Source organism: Alternaria novae-zelandiae, assembly GCF_023758075.1.
Source record: "Alternaria novae-zelandiae strain BMP 2774 chromosome Unknown scaffold_12, whole genome shotgun sequence".
Classification (NCBI taxonomy): Eukaryota; Fungi; Ascomycota; class Dothideomycetes; order Pleosporales; family Pleosporaceae; genus Alternaria; species Alternaria novae-zelandiae.
In genome coordinates, this window is record NW_026056972.1 from 666,714 (window position 1) to 686,707 (window position 19,994).

The 19,994-nt window shown below is 38.0% G+C and overlaps 3 protein-coding genes across 3 annotated transcripts; 2 read left to right on the forward strand and 1 right to left on the reverse strand.

Annotated features, from left to right (window-relative positions):
- Positions 1–9,915: 9,915 nt before the first annotated feature.
- Positions 9,916–11,835, forward strand: J4E88_006340 (uncharacterized protein; the record flags this gene model as incomplete). The annotated part of the gene is made up of 3 exons (XM_049399966.1): positions 9,916–9,920; positions 9,948–10,020; positions 10,096–11,835. 3 exons carry the CDS (start codon positions 9,916–9,918, stop codon positions 11,833–11,835), a joined length of 1,818 nt encoding a protein of 605 aa, XP_049254277.1.
- Positions 11,836–14,708: 2,873 nt separating this feature from the next.
- On the reverse strand, positions 14,709–17,023 carry J4E88_006341 (uncharacterized protein; the record flags this gene model as incomplete). The annotated part of the gene is made up of 2 exons (XM_049399967.1): positions 14,709–16,870; positions 16,918–17,023. The coding sequence occupies 2 exons, from the start codon at positions 17,021–17,023 to the stop codon at positions 14,709–14,711; spliced, it is 2,268 nt and encodes a 755-aa protein (XP_049254278.1).
- A 338-nt stretch (positions 17,024–17,361) lies between these two features.
- On the forward strand, positions 17,362–19,669 carry J4E88_006342 (uncharacterized protein; the record flags this gene model as incomplete). Its single annotated transcript, XM_049399968.1, has 3 exons — positions 17,362–17,535; positions 17,611–17,754; positions 17,804–19,669. 3 exons carry the CDS (start codon positions 17,362–17,364, stop codon positions 19,667–19,669), a joined length of 2,184 nt encoding a protein of 727 aa, XP_049254279.1.
- Positions 19,670–19,994: the final 325 nt, after the last annotated feature.

Consider the following 19,994-nt stretch of genomic DNA (forward strand, 5'->3'; position numbering starts at 1 on the left):
AGCTATATTTCTAGATACTTTAGTAATAAAAGAACTATTATTTCTCTTAATAGAAGGCTCTTTTTTAGTTATATAGTCTATAAAGTATAAAGTATTATAAAAGTTCTTAAAGATTAGAGTAACTAATAAGTAGACTATAAAGAAATAAACTATATTTACGTTAAGCTTTAGTCTATTTAGTAAAGTTATAAGTTATTCTACTTTAGAATTTATATTAGAAGAAAGTAGAAATTCTTACTTCTTCTATTACTTCTTAAGATTAGTAATAACGCTTTTTATTTTCTCTAAGTTAAAAATAGCGCGCTTATTAGTAAGTATAATATATCTTATCTTAGTATTTATACTACTACGTTTCTAGATATATATATTATTAATAGTGTTATTCTTTCTATAGTATTTCTTAAAGAAGATATAAATCTTATCTATATAGTACTTAGCCTAATTATTACCTTTAGAAGTATTAAGTATTATAAAAGTAACTATTTACTTATTATACTTTAGAAGTCTATAGTAGAAGAGAAAGCTAAGTTTCTTTTATAGAACTTACTTATTAGTAATATAGGCTTTTACTATTACGTAGAAGTAAGTATAATACTTAGTAAGACTAAGTAGATTATTTATATACTTATAAATAAAAGCTTATAAGTATAAGTACTTACTTATCTTAATAGTAGTATTCTTATCTACTTAGTATTTCTTTATATTTACTTTAAGCTTAGCCTAGTTCTTCTTTTTATAACTAGTAAAGAGCTTAATAATATAAGTAATAGAGTAATTCTTATTACTAATATAATCTAAAAGAATAGAGACTCTTATCTTATTAGAAAGGCCTTTATTATTAGCTTATTAGTTATAGTCTTTAAGAAACTTAGTAATATTATTACTAGTAAAGACTAGAGCAGCGTATCTAGAGTAAACTATAAAGACTATACTATTAGTTACTATTATAAATAATAATATACTCTCTACTTTAGAGATAGTTCTAGAGGTTAGTATTTTTAGTGTTAAAGTAGTTAAAGAAGTAGTAGATAAATACTTAGAAGAGAGAATTACTAGATCTCTTAATATCTTATACTTCTTTTATTTCTTTAGTAGTTATTATAATTCTAAATAACTTATAAAAGAGCTAATACTCTTTTACTTAATAGCTTAAATACTAAATAGATATTATACTATAGAGATTATATAATTAAAAGATAAGTTCTAAATACTTAATAGTGTTTAATACTCTCTATTTAATAGTAGAAGATACTTTTTAAATATCTTTATAGTTAGTATAGCTTAGCGTTTTACTTACTATAATACTTTATTAAGTTATTAGTTCTATTAAACTATAGTTCTGTACTAGTGTATATTCTAAATATACTATTATAGTGTTATATTAATCTAGCTAGTCTAGTATTTTATTATACTTCTAATACTACTATTTTAGGTATTAGTTAAATTAATATTTTCTAGTGTTTCTAAGTAGTTACCTTATCTACGTAATTATCTTATCTAATATTACTTAGTAGTAAGAACGTAGTTAGCCTAAATATAACTATTATTATAGTTCTAGCTAATCTAAAGAAAAGAGCTAAGTCTATACTTATTATATTTATAGTAGTTATTATTACTATATATATTATATTAATATATACTAACTACTTTTTATACTACGTAGTAGAATATATCTCTATAGGCTTTACTATTTATATAAATATTAGAAGATATAAAGATATATTACTATAAGAATATAAAGTAATTAGTATAAGTAAAAAAGTATATAGATATTAGTTTAGTAAGAAGAAGTTCTATTATAAAGAGATTCTATTATCTAAAGTATTATATAAGAGTCTAATACTAAAAAGTATAAGTAAAAGATAAAATAGTCTATAATAAGATAATTCTAAAAAGCTCTTATTAAAAGACATTCTCTCTCTAGATAATTCTTAGGTTATTAAAGATCTAATTTATATAAGAATACCTTATATACTAGCATAATAGTACTTTAAACTAAAATAGCTTATAACTATCTAACTCTAACTTACTTTCTAGCGTAAGAATTAATAGTTTTTTAAGCTTTATAATTAGTTTTAAAAAAATTAAATATTATACTTTAAGTAAATTTATATAAATAAATAACTTTAATTATAGATATAAACTTTTTTATATTTATAAGAATAAATCTATCTATAAGTATTAATCTAGATTAGACTAAGCTATAATAGCTTATATAAAGCTAAAAGAGGCTAGTTTTAGTTAATACTTCTTAACTCTAGTTAATTCTATATAAACTTTATTAAACTTTACCTAAATATACTAGAAAAGCTTATACTACTCTAAAATAGGCTAAAATAGGCTATAAAAAACTATTAGAAGTTAGTTAAGAGTAACTTAGATAATACTAGCTCTAAAGCGCTTAATTTTATCTTTTTTAGTCTTAATTTACTTCTTAAGCTAGCTCTTCTTAGTAGTAGCTTTATTACTCTTAGGCTAGAAAGTAAGCTCTACTTAGAAGTCTTAAATAGCGTTCTATAAAGTATTAATATTAGAAATAATAGTCTACTTAGTAAGCTTTAAGACTAAATACTATAAAAAAAGTTAGTATAAGCTAAAATAAGCTAAAAAAGACTAAAAAAAAGTAAAAAAAAGTAAAGTAGCTACTAGTAACTTATAAAGAGCTAATTTAAGTTATAAAAGTTTAGAAAAGAGTATTTTAAAACTTACTAATTACTTAAATAGTAATCTAGTATTAAGTATACTAGTAACTTTAGTAGTTTACTTCTTAGACGCGTAAGTAGTACTATTAGTAAAGCTAGTAACTATAGTTTTAGCTTTTATCTTATTATTAGAATACGCGCTAGACTAAGTAGTAATATAGCTATAAAGTACGCTAGAATAAAATTATAAGTACTTCTAATTAAAAAAGTAGTTACTACTAAAGTTAGTTAAAAGAGTTTAGAATAAGCTATTATAAGCTAATCTAGTTTTTTTAAGTTTTATAAAAGCTCTACTAACTTTAGAGAAAATAGAAAAGCTTATAAAATACTAGATTAGACTAAAATAAACTAATATAAGTTAAAACTTACTTAATAATATTATTATAAACTTTCTTATACTTCTCTACTAAGTCTATCTTTAGATAGCGTAAGTTACTATACTTAAAGTTCTCTATAGCTAGTAAAGTAAGTGTTAAAATATTATTAAAAGCTTAAAAATATAAAATAATAGGCTTTTTACTAAAGAGCTTATAGTTAGCTAATAATTAGTAAATAATCTTAAATATAGCTTCTAAGTTAATAAAATTCTTTAAAAGCTATATTAGTTAGTATTAGTATAAAAAAGTCTAAAATAAGCTAAAATAAACTAAAACTACTTATTCTAAAGCTATTTACTACTTATTAGCTTTATAAAAGCTAATAGAGAGTAATAGTAGCTAAAAGAAAGTAAAATAAGTACTTATAGTAAAGTACTACTTATTTATAGCCTAATACTAGCTATATAAAATAGTTTAAGTAATAAAATCTCTAGATAGTACGCTAGTAACTTTTCTAATTATACTAGTAAAGATAGCGTACTTCTTTTTATTAGTAAGAACTAAAAAAGTATAGCTATAGTAGTTAAATATATAAAACTTATTAAGCTTTTATAACTATAGATAACTAGTATATAGTATATAACTAATCTTAAAAAGTCTAGGTATATAGAAGTAGCTTATAGTAATCTAATTATTACTAACTATAGTTAAGTTAAAATAAAAAAAGCTATTAAAGCTTAGAATAGAGTAATATAAAGTATAATAAATAAATATAAGTAAAAAGAAAGTAAATTAGTATAAAGTACGCGTTAATAGTTTTAGTTAGAGTACTAGAAGCTAGTTAGTAGTAATTTAGTATAATTTACGCTAGAAACCTCTAATTTAGACTAAACTACTTTATTATACTCTAAAATAGGCTATAATAAGTTACTTTAAACTTTTTTAGAATTCTAGAAATAATAAGTAAAAAGAGCTAATACTTACTATTATAGAGTAATTAAGAAGTAGAAAATAAAAAAGAGAAATCTAACTAGCTAGAAATAGTCTAGGCGTATAGCTTTATACTAGCGCTACTAGCGTAGAAAAACGCGTCTATATATAATTTTATAATCTTCTAGGTTACTAGATTTTTCTACTAAGATTTCTACCTTTTATAGATATATTCTACTTATAAATACCTAGTATAAGCTATTATAGACTAGAATAGTCTATTCTAGGCCTTACTTACTTTTTTCTACTTATTATATATACTTAGAGTTAGATTAAGAGTAATCTACTCTAAGAAAGAGAATAATATTAGGCTTTAGTCTATAAGAGCCTAGGCTAACTTAGCTATAGGCATAAATACCTTAAAATTACTATTATAGCTTAGTAGTAATTTATCTCTAGTCTTTTTAGAATAATATATCTAATTATAGTCTAATATTATATATCTAGTATTTAACTAACTCTATTATTTAATACTAACACTTTAGCGTAGACTATATAATTAATATTAAACTAGACTTTAGTATATCTAAGCTATATATCTATAGTTTTATAAAAGAGAAAATAATAGTAGTAAAGATCTATATTAATAAGATAATTAGAAAAAAGTTTATCTACTCTTTTATATCTCTATACACTTCTTTTATTCTTATTATTAAGAAATCTTTAGATAGGCTATATATCTATATTAATTATAAAGAGCTTAACACTATTACTTATAAGAACTAGAATACTTTTCTTACTATTAAGAAAACTCTAGTAAGAATAGTAAAAGTCTAAGTTATAATACTAGTTAATATTATTATAGTATTTAACTCTATTTATATTAAAGAGAGCTATAAAAAAAAGACTACTTTTTTTACTTAGTATAGTCTTTATAAGTACTTAGTAATACTCTTTAGCTTTTATAATATATTTTAAACTTTCTAAATCTTTATTAATAAAACTTTATATAACTACTTAGATATAATTTATATAGCTTTTCTTAATAATATTTTTATATATTTAGATAATAAAAGTAAGTATAAAAACTATATACTTACTATCTTAGAAAAGATTAGTAAAGCTAGTATATTCTTAGATATATTAAAGTGTTTCTTTTTAATAAAATACGTTAGATACTTTAGTCTAATTCTAATAATAAATAAACTAGAGATAGATCTAAAGAAGATAGCTATAGTCTTAAATTAGTAAACTTTATAGACTATTAAAAATATCTAGGTATTTTTAGAATTTATAAACTTCTACTATTACTTTATTAAGAGCTTTTTCTCTCTAGCTAAGCTTTTTACTAAGCTAACTAAAGTTAATAGAAAAAAAGTATTTCTTTTAGCTCTAAACTTTAAAGTAGTTAAGTTCTTCTAGTTACTAAAGTAAGCTTTCTAAAATACTAGTATACTTATATACTTTAATATAGACTATAAGATATAGCTTAAGATAAACGCTTTTAACTTTATTACTACTACTATACTTTTCTAGATAGAACTTAATAGTATTTTATAGTCTATTACTTTTTTATTATATAAGATAAACTTAGCTAAGTATAATTATAAAATATATAATAAAAAACTTTTAGTAATTATTTAAGCTTTTAAAGAGTAGCACTTTAAATTAGCTAGTACTATTAATCTAGTTAAGGTACTTATAGACTATTAAGCTTTTTAGACTTTTATAATAAATAAGCACTTTAATTACTACTAAGCTTACTAGTTAGAGTTTTTCTTAGAATTTAACTTTAAAGTTACTTACTACTCTAGCTAATAGAGTATAAAGCCTAATACTTTAATAAAATATTCTAGTAATCTTTCTAAAGATATAGATAATAAGTAATATTAATACTAATAGTAGATGCTTATTAAACTATATTAGATTAACCTATCTCTATACGTTACTATAATTACTAGCTACTAGAGTTCTAATACCTACTACGTAGTATTTCTAGTACTATACTACTTATAATACACCTATTTATTAGTTCTTAATACTACTACTTAAATATATACTAATAGTAAGATAGATAATATAACTAAGAGCTACTTATTAGATACTCTTTACTTTAGCTCTATTATAAGTAAGTCTAATACTATAGCTAAAAAAGAAAGAAAAAGCGCGCGTATTAATAATAAAACTAGTAATCTTACTAATACTATTTATAATGTATACTCTTATAATAAGCTATTATAAGCTATTATTACTACTAAGTAAAGTAGTTAAAAACGCCTATCTACTAATATTACTAGCTCTAATTATAAGCTATACTTTAAGCTTAGTAATTATAAGCTTTTTAATAGTTTATTATATATCTATAATAAAATTTATATCTTTAACTTAGGTAACTTTTATACATAAGTTTTAAACTAAGTCTATTAAGTCTTATATAAAAGTAGATATAGTAAAAAGTATAAGACTTATATAAAGCTTACGTATTAGTACTACTAGCCTTATATAATATATAATATTACTTAGTATACTAGCGTATACTTTATCTACTACTATATTAAGTTATACTAAAAAGAAAAGTAAGGCTTTCTCTACTTATTATCTATTTCTAATTAGTACTAGATATCTATCTTAATAGACTATATTATCTATTTTTCTCTATATACTAATAATAGCTAAATATATAAGAATATTCTAGTTATTATTAATAAGCTTAGTAAGAAGAAAAAGTTTATTCTAGTTATTAATCTATATATTAATACTTTTATTAAAGCTTTTATTAAGTTTATATAAAAAGAGAAGAGCTACTTAAAGTATATTATATCTAATTATAGCTTTTAGTTTACTTTCTATTTCTAGACTTAACTCTACTAATAATTAGAGACTAAGCTAAAGTTATTAATTACTTATTATTTAGAGACTAATAGTTAAATAGAAAATACTAATATATTTCTAAAGTAATACTTTTACGTATATATTAACTATAAGTAAGATAACTAGACTTTTCTACTACTTATAGTAGAGTTTAAAGCTAATACTACTATAAATACTAGTATAGACGTTTCTACCTTTATTACTATAAAGAGATATAATCTATACTTTAGTATTAAGCTAGCTTAGGCTCTAGAGTAGCTTACTATTTCTACTTAATATAACTAACTTAATACTAATAAATTTATAGAGTAGATTAATAAGCTCTAAGCCTACTTAAAAGAATAACTTATTTAGACTTAGTTAAAGTAGATAAAATATACTAATAACTACTACTTACTTACTTTTAAATTTAAAGTTAGTAATTATATTATAGTAGACTTTTATAACTTACGTACTACTTATCTAAATTAGTTACTAGATTTTAAGAACTATAGTTTTTTTCTTATAATATAAGTAATTAATAATATAGTTTATAAAGTTACTCTTACTTTTAGAATATAAGTTTATAATATTTTCTACTTATAGCTTCTTTATTAAGTAAATAAGTAACTACTACTAAAATAACTATAAAATAATAAAGATTATATTAAGCTTACTAACTTTAATATTAATAATAATACTAACTATATAGTTAAAGCTATTCTTAATAGCTACTTTAATAGAATACTCTCTAACCTAGAGCTCTAAAGTAGAAGAAAATTACTATAGTATAAAGTCTAATAAATAGACTTTCTAAAAAGTTCTAATAATCTATTTTAAAAACTTTATATAAACTTTATAAACTTTACTAATTTTATTAATACTTTTTACTAATAGAAGTCTATAAAGCTAAACCTATATATAAAGTTTAGTATACTAATAGATAAGTAGAAACTTATAATAATAATACTTTATTAAAGTAATAATTATACTTAACTATAGCTATATAAACTATTATATTATAAGTAGTTATATAATACTCTATTATAATAAATTACTATATATTAGAAAGACTATCTCTATATATTATCTTACTAGTAATACTTAACTAGAGATAATACTTACTCTATATAAACTAATATACTTAGAATCTATTAATACTACTATTATAACTACTATACTTTCTAATAATAGAATCTTTATTATAGCTTTATTAAGTAATACTAACTTAAAGATTATAATTCTACTAAACTAGTATTAAGATAAAGGTAATAAAAGTCTATAATAGCGTAGAAGTATAGTAATTACAACACTAGTGTTGCGCCTTAATAGTATACTAACTATTATAGAATATTTCTATACCTTATTACTAACTACTCTACTTTATTACTAACTATTCTCTAAAGCTACTTAAGTACTCTAAATAATACTACTAGGCTATAATAATAGAGTAATATAAAGATAAGGTAGAGATATAAGATATATTATAGTAAAGATTATAGAAGATACTTTAGCCTATATAGCTTTTATAAAATAGATATTTTCTTTATATTTAGAATTTATTACGCTTAGATATAATATTACTTTTATAATATACTAGCTTTAAAAGTTCTTAAATATTAGAACTTATCTAAAAAGAGAGAGAGAGTAGTATTATAAATTAAACCTAGAACTTTTATTTTAATTAGGTCTAGCGCTATACTAGCGCGTAGTCTATATAGAAATATTAAAACTTTAGTCTAAGATTACTATTTACTTAATAATATAGTATTTTATAAGTAATATAATCTTAATCTATATTTCTATCTATTATAAATAACTACTACTATTTATACTTACCTACTACTTTTTTATAAAATATTTTTAAAGTTCTTATTTATATTTTTATCTTTCTTTTTTATAGCTACTATAATAGTATCTACTTAGTATTAAATATTAATACTAAGCTTATAATTTAGAATACTAAATATAAAAAGTAAAACTTATATAGTATTTATACTATTTATATAAGTATAAAGTACTATATTTATATAATCTTTTTAAATAAGCTTTATATAAGCTAAAAAAGCTTAGTATCTTAAGTTTAATTTAGCTATAATAATAAGCTTAAGTACTTTAAAAGCTTTCTTATATATAGTATTATTAAGATAGCTTATATTAGTTTTTACTAGCGTAGGCTTTAAAAAAGATCTTAGAAAAGTAGCTATAAAAAAGCTAACTATAAAGAGTTTACTAAAGAGTAGCTTAATATACTATTTTTTAGTAGGTATAAATATTATATATATTAAAAAAAAAAAAAAAAATTTTAATAAGAAGAAAAGTTATAAAGATACTAGTAAAGATAGTAGTAGTAATAAAGAAAGAAGTAGTAGTAAAAAAGCTATATAATAAATATTTTTTATATAAGAATTTATATTATTATAAAGCTTTATAATACTTAGTTACTTTATTATAACTAATAAGCTATAGTTATTATATTATAAGTTTTATAGTTATATATAAAGTATTATTATTACTTAATTTTTATAAAAAAAGCTACTTTACTAAGTAATTTTTAAGTACTAAGCTATAAAGCTTAGCTTAAGCTTCTTTAAGCTAAAGATATATTATATTTACTTTTATTTTATAACTTTTTTAATACTAGTAGAGAGCTATACTAGACTTAGATACTTATTTAAAGATACTCTATAGCTTATATATTTATCTTAATGTAAAATACCTTTAGTCCCCCTGCTCTTGCATGTACTGTGGAGACTCCGCGGCTCTGGAACGGGCGGTAATTCTGCCGTCCGCTTGCGGGTGTGGGGCGATGGCGGCTCATATTTTTGGAGGATCAGATGTAGATCCGATGTGGAAGGTGAGCGATGAGTAGCTATGTAAGGGAAGGGCTCGGCGGGTATAGGCCGTGTGGTATGCATTGGGTGTGCATTTGGCCCTTGTAAGTTTCTTTGACTTCTGAATTTTGAGCTGGAAGGGTGGAACGGCTTGTATGGATAATTTGGATGTGCATGATGCAGGAGCGGTTGCTGAGGTGGCTCATGGGATTCGGTCTGGTATATAAGGTGACGTATCTGGAGAGCAGGAGGTGAATTGGCCAACGTTAAAGTTTGATCAACATGGTGTTTTCATCCGTTCAATTATTCATCAGCGCTCTCGCAGCTGCTGGAGTTTCAGCTGTACACATCACAGCGCCGGTAAACCAAACATACGACTACATCATCGTAGGAGGAGGCACATCGGGCCTCACCGTCGCAAACAGACTAACAGAGAACGGAAAGCGCAAGTCGCAAACCTAGCCCCCATCTTCACCCCCATACCCTCTCATCCTAACATTCCACACAGACACCGTCCTCGTGATCGAATACGGCAACCTCGTAAACGACCCCAGCATCCTCGTCCCAGCCAACACCCTAAGCTTCGCTCCAACTCCCGAACGCTACTTCAACTTCACGCCCGTCCCCAACGCCGGCCTCAATAATGACACCACGAGCCCGCTCGCAGCCGCCATCGTCGGCGGTAGCAGTGCCGTAAACGGCATGTTCTTTGACCGCGGCAGCGTCGCCGACTACGACGCGTGGGAAGCCCTCGGCAACAAAGGCTGGGGTTTCAAAGACCTGCTTCCGTATTTCAAGAAATCAGTCACTTTCACGCCGCCGAGTGAAGAAGTGGCGGAGAAGTACAACTACACGTGGGATGTGGATGCGGCGTATGGTGGACATGGTGAGATTCAGGTTTCCTTTCCGCCGTACCAGTTCCCCGGTCAAGACCGTTTGTGGGATGCGTGGAGGGAGATTGGTGTGGAGAAGCCGAAAGAAGCTGCGGCGGGAGACGCGATTGGGTCGATCATGGCGCCGAGTGCGTTGGATCCCGTGTTGAGGACGAGGAGTTATGCAAGGACGGCGCATTATGAACCGTACGCGAAAAGGCGGAATTATCATCTTTTGACGGGGTATCAGGCGACTGAGATTTTGTTAAAGGAGGGTGGGGAGTTGGAAGCTGTCGGTTTGAGTATGGTCAAGGTGGGACGTACTGAGAAGAGTGTTGTGAAGGCGAGGAAGGAGGTTATCGTTGCGGCGGGTGCAATTTGGACTCCCTGGCTGTTGCAGCGCAGCGGTATTGGCCCAAAGAGTGTTCTTGAGGGGGCTGGTATAGCGGTCAAGAAGCATCTACCTGGTGTAGGTGCGAACTTTCAAGACCATCCCTTTGGAGGCAGTGTCTGGAACTGGACGACCAACCCATATTTCCCCACCGCTGGAGCCCTGGCAACGAACCAGACCTTCTACACCGAAGCCGAGAAAGAGTACACACAGTCGCGCGAAGGCCCTCTCACGACATCGCGGGGCAACCAGGCTGCCTTCCTACCCCTCAGGACTGTCGATCCAGAAGGTTGGCAAGCCCTCGTCGATGCTGTCGCGGCTCAAGATCCGACTCCCTACCTCCCAGCTCAATACGATGAGACGCTCGTTGCAGGCGCCAAAGCTATACACAACATCACCGCCGAATACCTCGCACGCGACGATGCCGCAGCCTTTGAATTCACCTTTGCAGAAGGGCCCATAGGAAACGCTGCGATCATGCGCCCATTGAGTCGGGGTACCGTAAACATCAACCCGGCTGATCCTGCATCAGGCCCACTAGTCGACTGGCGCACCTTCTCCAACCCTCTGGACATCAAATTCGCCGTACAAATGGTGCGCTTCTCGCGGCGCTTCAACACTCTCTCCTCTTTCTCTGGTCTCGGCGCTGTTGAGCTCTCGCCTGGAGCCAATGTCACCAGTGACGCTACGATCGAAGGGTATCTGCGCAGTACGATGGATCCTACGTTCGTTCATATGGCTGACACGGCGTCGATGCTTCCGGAAGAACTTGGTGGTGTTGTAGGAACAGATTTGAAGGTTTATGGTGTTGGGAAGTTGAGTGTGGTTGATGCGAGTATTGTTCCGTATTTGCCGGCGACGCATCTTTGTACGACGGTTTATGCTATCGCGGAGAAGGCGGCAGATGCTATCAAGGCGAGGACGGGGTGGGATGAGTAGAGGCGTTGGCGAAGTGTATGAGCCGATCGGATAGAACAACACCGTCCAATCCATACCAGTAATAGTCCTTATTTTGGGTATGAATCGTGCGTCTGATATGGAAATAGCGGTGTCGGTGATTTCCTTGACATGCTCATCGCGATCAGAGGATATGGATGATTTCGCGATCTTCATCTGCATCCTTGCTCACCATTAACCTATCCCACTCTCTATACATGAGCTTCATCATGCCAATCCTTCGATACTCCCGTCGATCGGCGTTGATCGGGATCAAAACAAGAGTGACCATCTCACGGTCTCCCACGTAGTTTCTCTGGACGAGACAGGGCACGAACCAGGCTTCATATCCATCGGATGAGAGTTGATAGGTGCGAAAAGTTCCACCAGCAGTACCTTCCAGAGGTGAATGGGCATTCTTGAGCAGCCAGTCAGCCGAGTATCGTGTCTCGATATCCTCGTAGACTTTTAATGTATCCAATGAGACAATGCAAAGGAAGGACCCCGTAAGTGCGTCAAATGCATCAACGCAGAAAGAGCCTGTGTCCTCGTCAATAGTAGGGAAGCCATATTGGTCCCAATATTCTGGACTCGATGCCAGAAATATCCGCCGCATTTTGGTACAGACAGATAGTTTAGCGAATTTGATGTAGCCGAAAGTTGCTGGGGTCCCTGGTAGGTGCGAGACTTCCACACCGATGACCTGTAATCCGTCATCTGGAAGGCGATCTAAACTAGGCTTGAAGGAATCCACACACATACCGTGCGCAGAAGCCCAAGACCAAGTTGGCGCAAGGTAATCAGGGAAGTTTTCGGTAATGGACCTTGGACCGTTCTTGCAAAACATATCATTCCGCCCAACAACCATCCAACATAGTCCAACTTGCAAATCTTCTTTCCACAGACCTGTTACATAGGTGAGATGATAATGTTTCCCCATAAGACTTGCCAAGCCTGCAACTGCAAGCAGCTTATCGGAGTCAACACTCAGAGCCCTTCTCGTGTAGTAAGCGACCATATCGTTCCATACATCGAAGTGATTGTTTCGTTTCCGATCGTACGATGAAGTCAAGAGCCTGTTGAAAATGTCTGGACGTCTTACTATCAGCCGCATCGCGTCGTTGGTACGAAAACACATATTTTTGGTGGCTTCTTCCTGATCATTAAACATTGATATACACGGAACGCTTTCGCGCGCGAATGTCGTTACGCAAGACCATCCGACTCCGTTAGTATCAAAAGTCAGTAAGCGTCCCGACAGCACCTCCTCTTGAAGAACCCATCCTCTTGTTTGTAGAGCACTGCGACGATTTAGGGGGAAAGCCTGGATTGATATGCATGTTTGCATAAAGTTACTGTCCAGTTTCAGAGTTATACGAACGTTACAGGATTTGGTGCTCCGAGCGTCGCGTTTAGAGAAGAGACCTGAATCTGTGTCCGGACCATGCGCTGCAAATATCGTCAACGTCGACTGTCGGTATATGCTTCCCATCTCAGCCATTTCCTTCCCTACATCTCCGACATCATCCTGTATGATGCAGAGAGCATCTATCCATAAGTAACGATGTCCAAGAGCCTTAGTAACCTGCAAAGCGTCTCTGAAGGTTTTGGGCATTGTATCATCGAGTGGTAACTTTTGTTTGAACTGTTCATATAAGCCCGAGCCTAGGGTGGAAAGCATTTTCTTTCCCTGACCCCAGCAATAACTCAGTGTTAGGTACTCTGCTCTCATTCCCTTGGTTTCCATGATATGGGCTTGGCCGTCAGTTTCGATTTCGATCACCCGGGTGGGTAGTACCGGTAGCGTTTGCGACGAAACTTCCGTGTTACAGTGATGATGTTCTTTTTGGCAGTGTTGGACCCATGTCTTTATCAGATCCATGCTGTGGTCAGATCCTGTGTGGTTGTCGATTGCTGAACCGATGGGAGTGCATTGCTCTTCGGGGCGTGAAGAGAGAACACAGGAGAGATCGAGTATGGTGCTTACTCTGTCTGCAGCCCATGTCAGCTAGGCTTATCACACATGTTCATCAGTTATACCAGAGATAGGCTTGTGTATCCTTAGTGAAGCTACTTGTTCTCCATAGCGCAGATTCATCTGGTGCAAGATTGGATCTTCCGGTTCAAAATCTCTTCCCCACGAAAGCTGCTCCATAGAGAGTAAAATAGGTGCACCTTCGGGGTCGCTATCATGACGCACATGACTAGCCACAGTGTCGTAGAATAGTCGAAACCAGAACATGGCGCACACTCGACATCCTTGGCCGGCTGAGAGTTCTAACGCTTTCCTCGAAGGCTGGTGTACGCTTACAAGCCATTTTTTGGGATTGATGATGAAGCTTGGGTCATTTAACCAATCGGCATTCTGCACGCTGACTTCCTCGACGGGTACGAAAACGAGGTTCTGACAGAAGTGGCACAGCATGGCGTATGTCAATGCCAGATCGTATGCTTTAGCAGGCGCAAAGATGATGACGGAAAGGTTGCTGACAGTGAGATGGAAGAATGGTAAAGGGCAACAACAAATGTTGAGTAGGGAGGGAGCCGAGGGGGCTGTGTAAACGTGACCAGGCAGCCACGAACGTCATGCGCAGCAACAATCAGCCTCATTTACGTCGTAGAAAATCTCATGCCGCCAAGACTACGACAAAACAACAAGAACACATCAGCGATAATATAATGTCCAGCAGCGCTTAATGGACAGTTCGTAACACCCACAGACAAAGCTGTCAGCACCCCATGAAACGCCTTCACTCCCACTCGACGACATGCATGATCATGCATCAATTGTTCTATTTCCCTGCTTTCAGAGGCCGTAGAATCTAAAGGGTATCATATCCATCAATCATTGCCACGGCCGTATCACACATCACCCACTACTCCTGCCCCCAAGTATCATCATCCCCAATCTCGCCCACAATCTCCACGCCCTGCTCCTCCTGAAAAGCAACCTGCTTATTCTTCCCCCTCTTCTTCTTGCCCTTCCCATTCTCCTTATTCGACCCATCACCAATCGGATTCCCATCCTGATCCACACCCGCAAGTTCCCTCTGGCGTTTCCTCTCCTGGGCTTCCGCTTTCGCCTTGGCGATCTTCTCCGCATACTCTGCTTCCTCTGCGGCCATTTCGCGCTTGATCCTGTCCGTGTCGGCGAAAGAGGCCTCGGTCTTTTCCGATTTCTGTAGGAACGTATTCCAGCCATCGCCGTTGATCTCGCAGCGGCCTTGGAGAGCGGCGCGTATGTCGTCGGGGTTGTCGCGTTCTTCGCGGGTGAATTTGGTTTTTATGGAGCGGCGTGTGAAGCCGGGGAACATTTGGGATATCATCTGGAAATCGGTGCCGAAGGACCTGAGGCCCTCGTAAAACAGGTTCGTGAGGTCCGTGGTCCAACGTCGACCTTGGCCGGGCAGGAGGAACTCGTTGGGGAAGCGCTTGTTGTTCTTCATGAAGCTGCGGGTTGTGAGGCGTGCGGTGATGTCTTGGTCTTCAACGACGGTCATGTCGCTGATGAGACGGTCTGCGTCGCCCTCTCGGTCGATAAATACAGTGGTGGGATCTAATTCCAACTCGCCTGCTGCGTTCGCACGATACCTGGGTCCCGCTTCAACTTGTGAAGCCGCCAGCTCTGCTCCTGCTTCTGCCAAAAGTCTGTCCTGTTTCTCTTGATCTGCTTTCGAAGGGATGTTCTTGTTGTCTTCTTCTCTTCGACGTTGCTTAACGGCATCCCAATCGATGGTACGCATTTGCTTTTCCCGTGAAGACAGCTTTCCAACGCGAAGATCCCGGGCTGCTAGAGTATCCATATAGGTTTCATTGGGGTCAATCGTCTGGTCTTCGGCGTCGGATGGTGTGGGCTCTCGTGGTGGTCTCCCCTTCCGTTTCTTCTCCCTGACTGCGCCTTCTTCGCCTTCAACTCCATCCACCTCTTCGCCCTCTTCGCCCTCTGAAGTGGCCCTTCTCCTCCTCTTCGCTTTGGGTTTGCGACGCACGGCTGCTGCTACAATCTCATCTGCTATGCGGCCGACTTCAGTTTCTGGGCCTTCGACGACCTCGCTGCTCAGAGCCCCCTTGGTCTTTCTTGGCTTCCTGGCTTTCTTCGCTAACGCTGGAGCTTCCTCGCCATCTTGTGTAGCGGGTTCGGTGGCCTTCTTTCTTGCACGGGGCTTGGCGGCAGCTCGCTTCCGGGTGGGCTGAGCGTCTTCTTCGTCTTCCCCTTCTTGTTCAACGTGTTCTGCATCTGGATCTGCTGCAGCGGCCCTCTTCTTGCGTGGCTGGCGAGGCTTTCGAGTCGGCGCCGCAGCCGCAGCCTCTTCTTCGCCCTCTGGAGGGTGGTTCACCGCTGCCCATGGAAGCTTCCTCCTCTTTCGCGGTTGTGGAAGGGCCTGGGCATCTGCAGTAGGGGCGGAGGCATTCGGGTCGGCAGTCTGTTCGCCGGTGTTGTTCGCTGGTACCGACGTATCGACAACGGCCGTAGCTTCGACCTCTGGCTGTGGTTGTGCAGCTACTCCGTTTTCTCGTTGTGCCGACTGTGACGGGCCCGTGGTATCTCCTCCAGTTGCAGCGACATCTTGACTCGCTGGGGTGCCTAATTGTACGGGTGGTTCTATACGGCGCCGCTTAGGTGACCTGCCGCCATCGCCTGCATCTTCCAAGTATTGGGTAGTGAGACCCCGGTCTGTCGAGGGCTGTGGAGCGGCATGGGGCTCTTTCTCGGCTTGTGTCTGGGTGTCTGTATTGGTAGGTTCTGGAGTAGGCAGTGGCTGGGTAGGGTTCGGGGTCGGTTGCGGAGGCGCTGTAGAAGACTCGGCTGTACTGGGGACAGCTTGGGGAGTAGTCGCTGTGACAGATTCTTGGGTCGCGGCTGGTGTAGGTAGCTCGGCGGTAGTCGGAGGCTCAGTCGCCGGCGCATTCGAGGGCTCTGGTTCGGCCTGCGAAGTTTGCGATTCGGCAGGCGCAGAAGGTGTAGGAGTGGGTGCAGCAGCAGCGGCAGGTCGTCGTCGTGCGGCTTTGGGTGCGAACTTTTTGCCCGTTGTATTCTCTGAGCATGGCTTAGCAGAGTCGGCGCCGTTGCATGGGACGACTCACTATTAATAAAAGAACTAAAGGTCGCCGCCGCAGGTTTAGGCGCAGGCGCAGGCGCTTTGTCGCTACCGGCAGCAGGCGGCTGATTGGGAGCGTCGTCGGCAGCCATGTGTATGCAGCACTCGTTCACGCCAGGCTCTGGCTGCGCGCTCTCTTTCTCACATTGGCGGGCAGTGGTGGGGAATGTGCAGCACGCAGAGGGTCGCGTCGACAGACACAGACCACGCCCTAGCGCGACACTAGCTCTTGGCAGTCCACCTGGGCTGCTAACGAACTCTCTTCGCTCGACCTCCTCACCCACCGGCCTCACACGACACACCCGCCCGCCTGCCGCTGCCTCTCGCCCGCCCGTCTCCTGCGTGCCTGCCATCCGCCCCTTCATCTCCCTTTAATGACCTGAGAGCGCGCGCGTCTTCGCTGCCCTATCTCGAAGCCGGCGTCTCCTCGATGAGGCTCGAAGCCAGGACCGTCGCACCCCCATCGCTTGACGCCGTCAAGATGGAGGACCGAAAACGGCCCATTGCCGACGACGCTGCTCCTCCCGCTAAGAGGCAAGCCGTGACCGTCAACGGTGCTCGCTCCCACCCAGACGCTGACTTGCCGTGGAAAGATGACATCGAGGTTCGCCCCCCGATCACCTCCCGCCCTCCTCCCACGCCCACGGCGCACACACCCGCTGACCACTCGAATCTACAGTCGTTCCAGAAAGATGCCATTCTGCGCCAGATGCGCGAGTTCAAGCGCGAGAAGGCTACCGTCGAGTCACAACTGAACGAGCTGGAGGGCCGCTCCAAGTACCACGACGACCACCTCCGCACAATCGACGCTTGGTTTGATCAGGTCAGTATACCCCTGGAAGTTGATTGAGGTGATGCTAATTGCTGCTTAGCTTATCGATGAAATCAAACTCCTGGGCGCCGAGAAACTACCTGCATCATCAGGCGATTCCGATGCCTCGCAGTCGGTACCCGCTGCGCTTCTGTGCGAGGACACCCAGACGTTCAAGAAACACCTCTCGGACCGCAAAGAAAAGATCCTTGCATCCCTTTCCGACCTCTTTGCGAGATATCCTGCAAGCAGTCCCGAGGTTGCGAAACTTCAACAGAAGCTGTCAGAACTCTTGGTCACGGAGAAGGATCACGTTGTGCGATTGCAACGCGTCACCACCGAGAAAGAGCAACTATCTGATCGGTTGGACACGGCTACCCATCGCTACCTAGTCGCTGAGAAGAAGCTCGATCGCTTGAAGAGCGCCCAGGTCCAGAAACTCGAGCAGCAGGCGCACGGCACAAGCGCGCCTGCGAAGGAGGAGGCTCCATCTACCAGCAACGGAACAGAAGCCGTCAATGGCACCTCACCCGGACCGATCAGTGAAGAGTTGGAAACTGCAAAAAACCAGGCCATATCCGAGGCAGCCAAGAGGAAAGAGCAGCTTGAGCAGATCGAGCAGGAAAACAAGAAGCTCACTGAGGAAGTCTCAGCATTGAAGGTCAAGCTTACCGGGCTGTCGGATGATGATTATGCAAAGACCGATCTCTTCAAAGCTATCAAGAACCAGCATGAAGACGTGATCAAGCGAATCAACAATCTCGAAGCCACCAACATTTCCTTGCGGGAAGAAGCGCAAAAGTTCCAAGCGGAGCGAACAGCCTACAGGATCAAGGTGGACGATGAGGTCCGCGCTAGCTTGGCAGACAGTGCAAGCCACGTTTCGCAAGCGGAAGCGAACTGTGCTCGCATTCGAAACGCCCGCGACGAACTAGCCACCAAGAATAACCTCTTGGAGGCCAGCCATAAGGATTCCAAGGATTCTATCGAGCAGGCGAAACAGCTTGCGAGCGCATGCGACAGCCGCATTGCTGCACTCGAATCGGAATGCGAGCGACTGCGACTCCAGATTGCGGAGCAGCAGAGTTCAGGAGATCAAGTAATGTCTGGCTCAGACGACTTGACACCGGAGCAGCTGCGCAGCAAAATCTCCAAACTTGAGAGCCAATGCAAGATTCTGGGCAACGAACTCCCATCCATGGAGTCCGCATGGAAAAAGGCGCAGGCGATCGCGAGCAAGAAGATTACCGAGATTGCTGCGTGGGAAGAGAACATTGCCAAGGCACATGCGGACAAGGCCAAAGCGGATCAAAAGTTCTTCGCAGCCATGAAGACCAAAGGAGAACTCGAACAACAAATCCGCATCCTCCGTGCCCAGGCTACCAAAGCCACGGAAGTAGTGGCGCAACTGAAAGAGGCGGATTCCTTGAGCCGGTCACTGGTCGACAAGCTGGAGAAGCAATGTGCAGAAATGCGATCGCAAATGGACGATCTTTCTACCCAGCACCGCCAGCTGCAACAAAAGGTCAGCGAGAATGCCATCACTTCCGAGGGTCATGTCAGCCAGATAGCGGAGCTCAAGAAGGTCGTCGAGGCCAAGGATGCGACATGTCTCGCGGCCAAGCACGCCCAACGCGAATCGGAAACCGAGCGAGACAAGCTTGCTGCACAAGTGACTGGACTGGAGAAGCAAGTGCAAATCTACAAGAAGAAGAGCACGGCCAACCAAAGCTCTGAAGTGTCGACGATGGAGCTGTTGATCCAGTGTCAGATCTGCAAGAGCAAGCTCAAGAACACGGTCATCAAGACTTGTGGGCACATGTTCTGCGACCAGTGCGTGCAAGATCGACTCACCAACCGCGCGAGGAAGTGCCCGAATTGCGGCAAGGCCTTTGGCAGCAACGATACCATGCGCGTCCATTTGTGAGAGCTCTGCAAACCGGATACCCTTTTCTTATTCCTTGCATTTTGCCACATGTACATCACCAGCTGCATTTCCTTCAGTACCCTTTCTTACCAGTTTACAATAGCGTTGAAGGCGAATTTTGAGGTCATGCACGAAGCAGTGCCTGGGACGTTGGTGTTTTGCGGGTGGCTTTCTGCCAAATTCATGGCGTTGGAGTTCGGCAGCGCAAGAGCGCGAGACAATGTACGATGATAGTTGCGATGCATGTTCAGACGACATGTGTTAGCATGTTTTACTAGATGCACGGAGTTCGTCTCTCGGTCGGCAATGTTTCCGCGGATGGGTT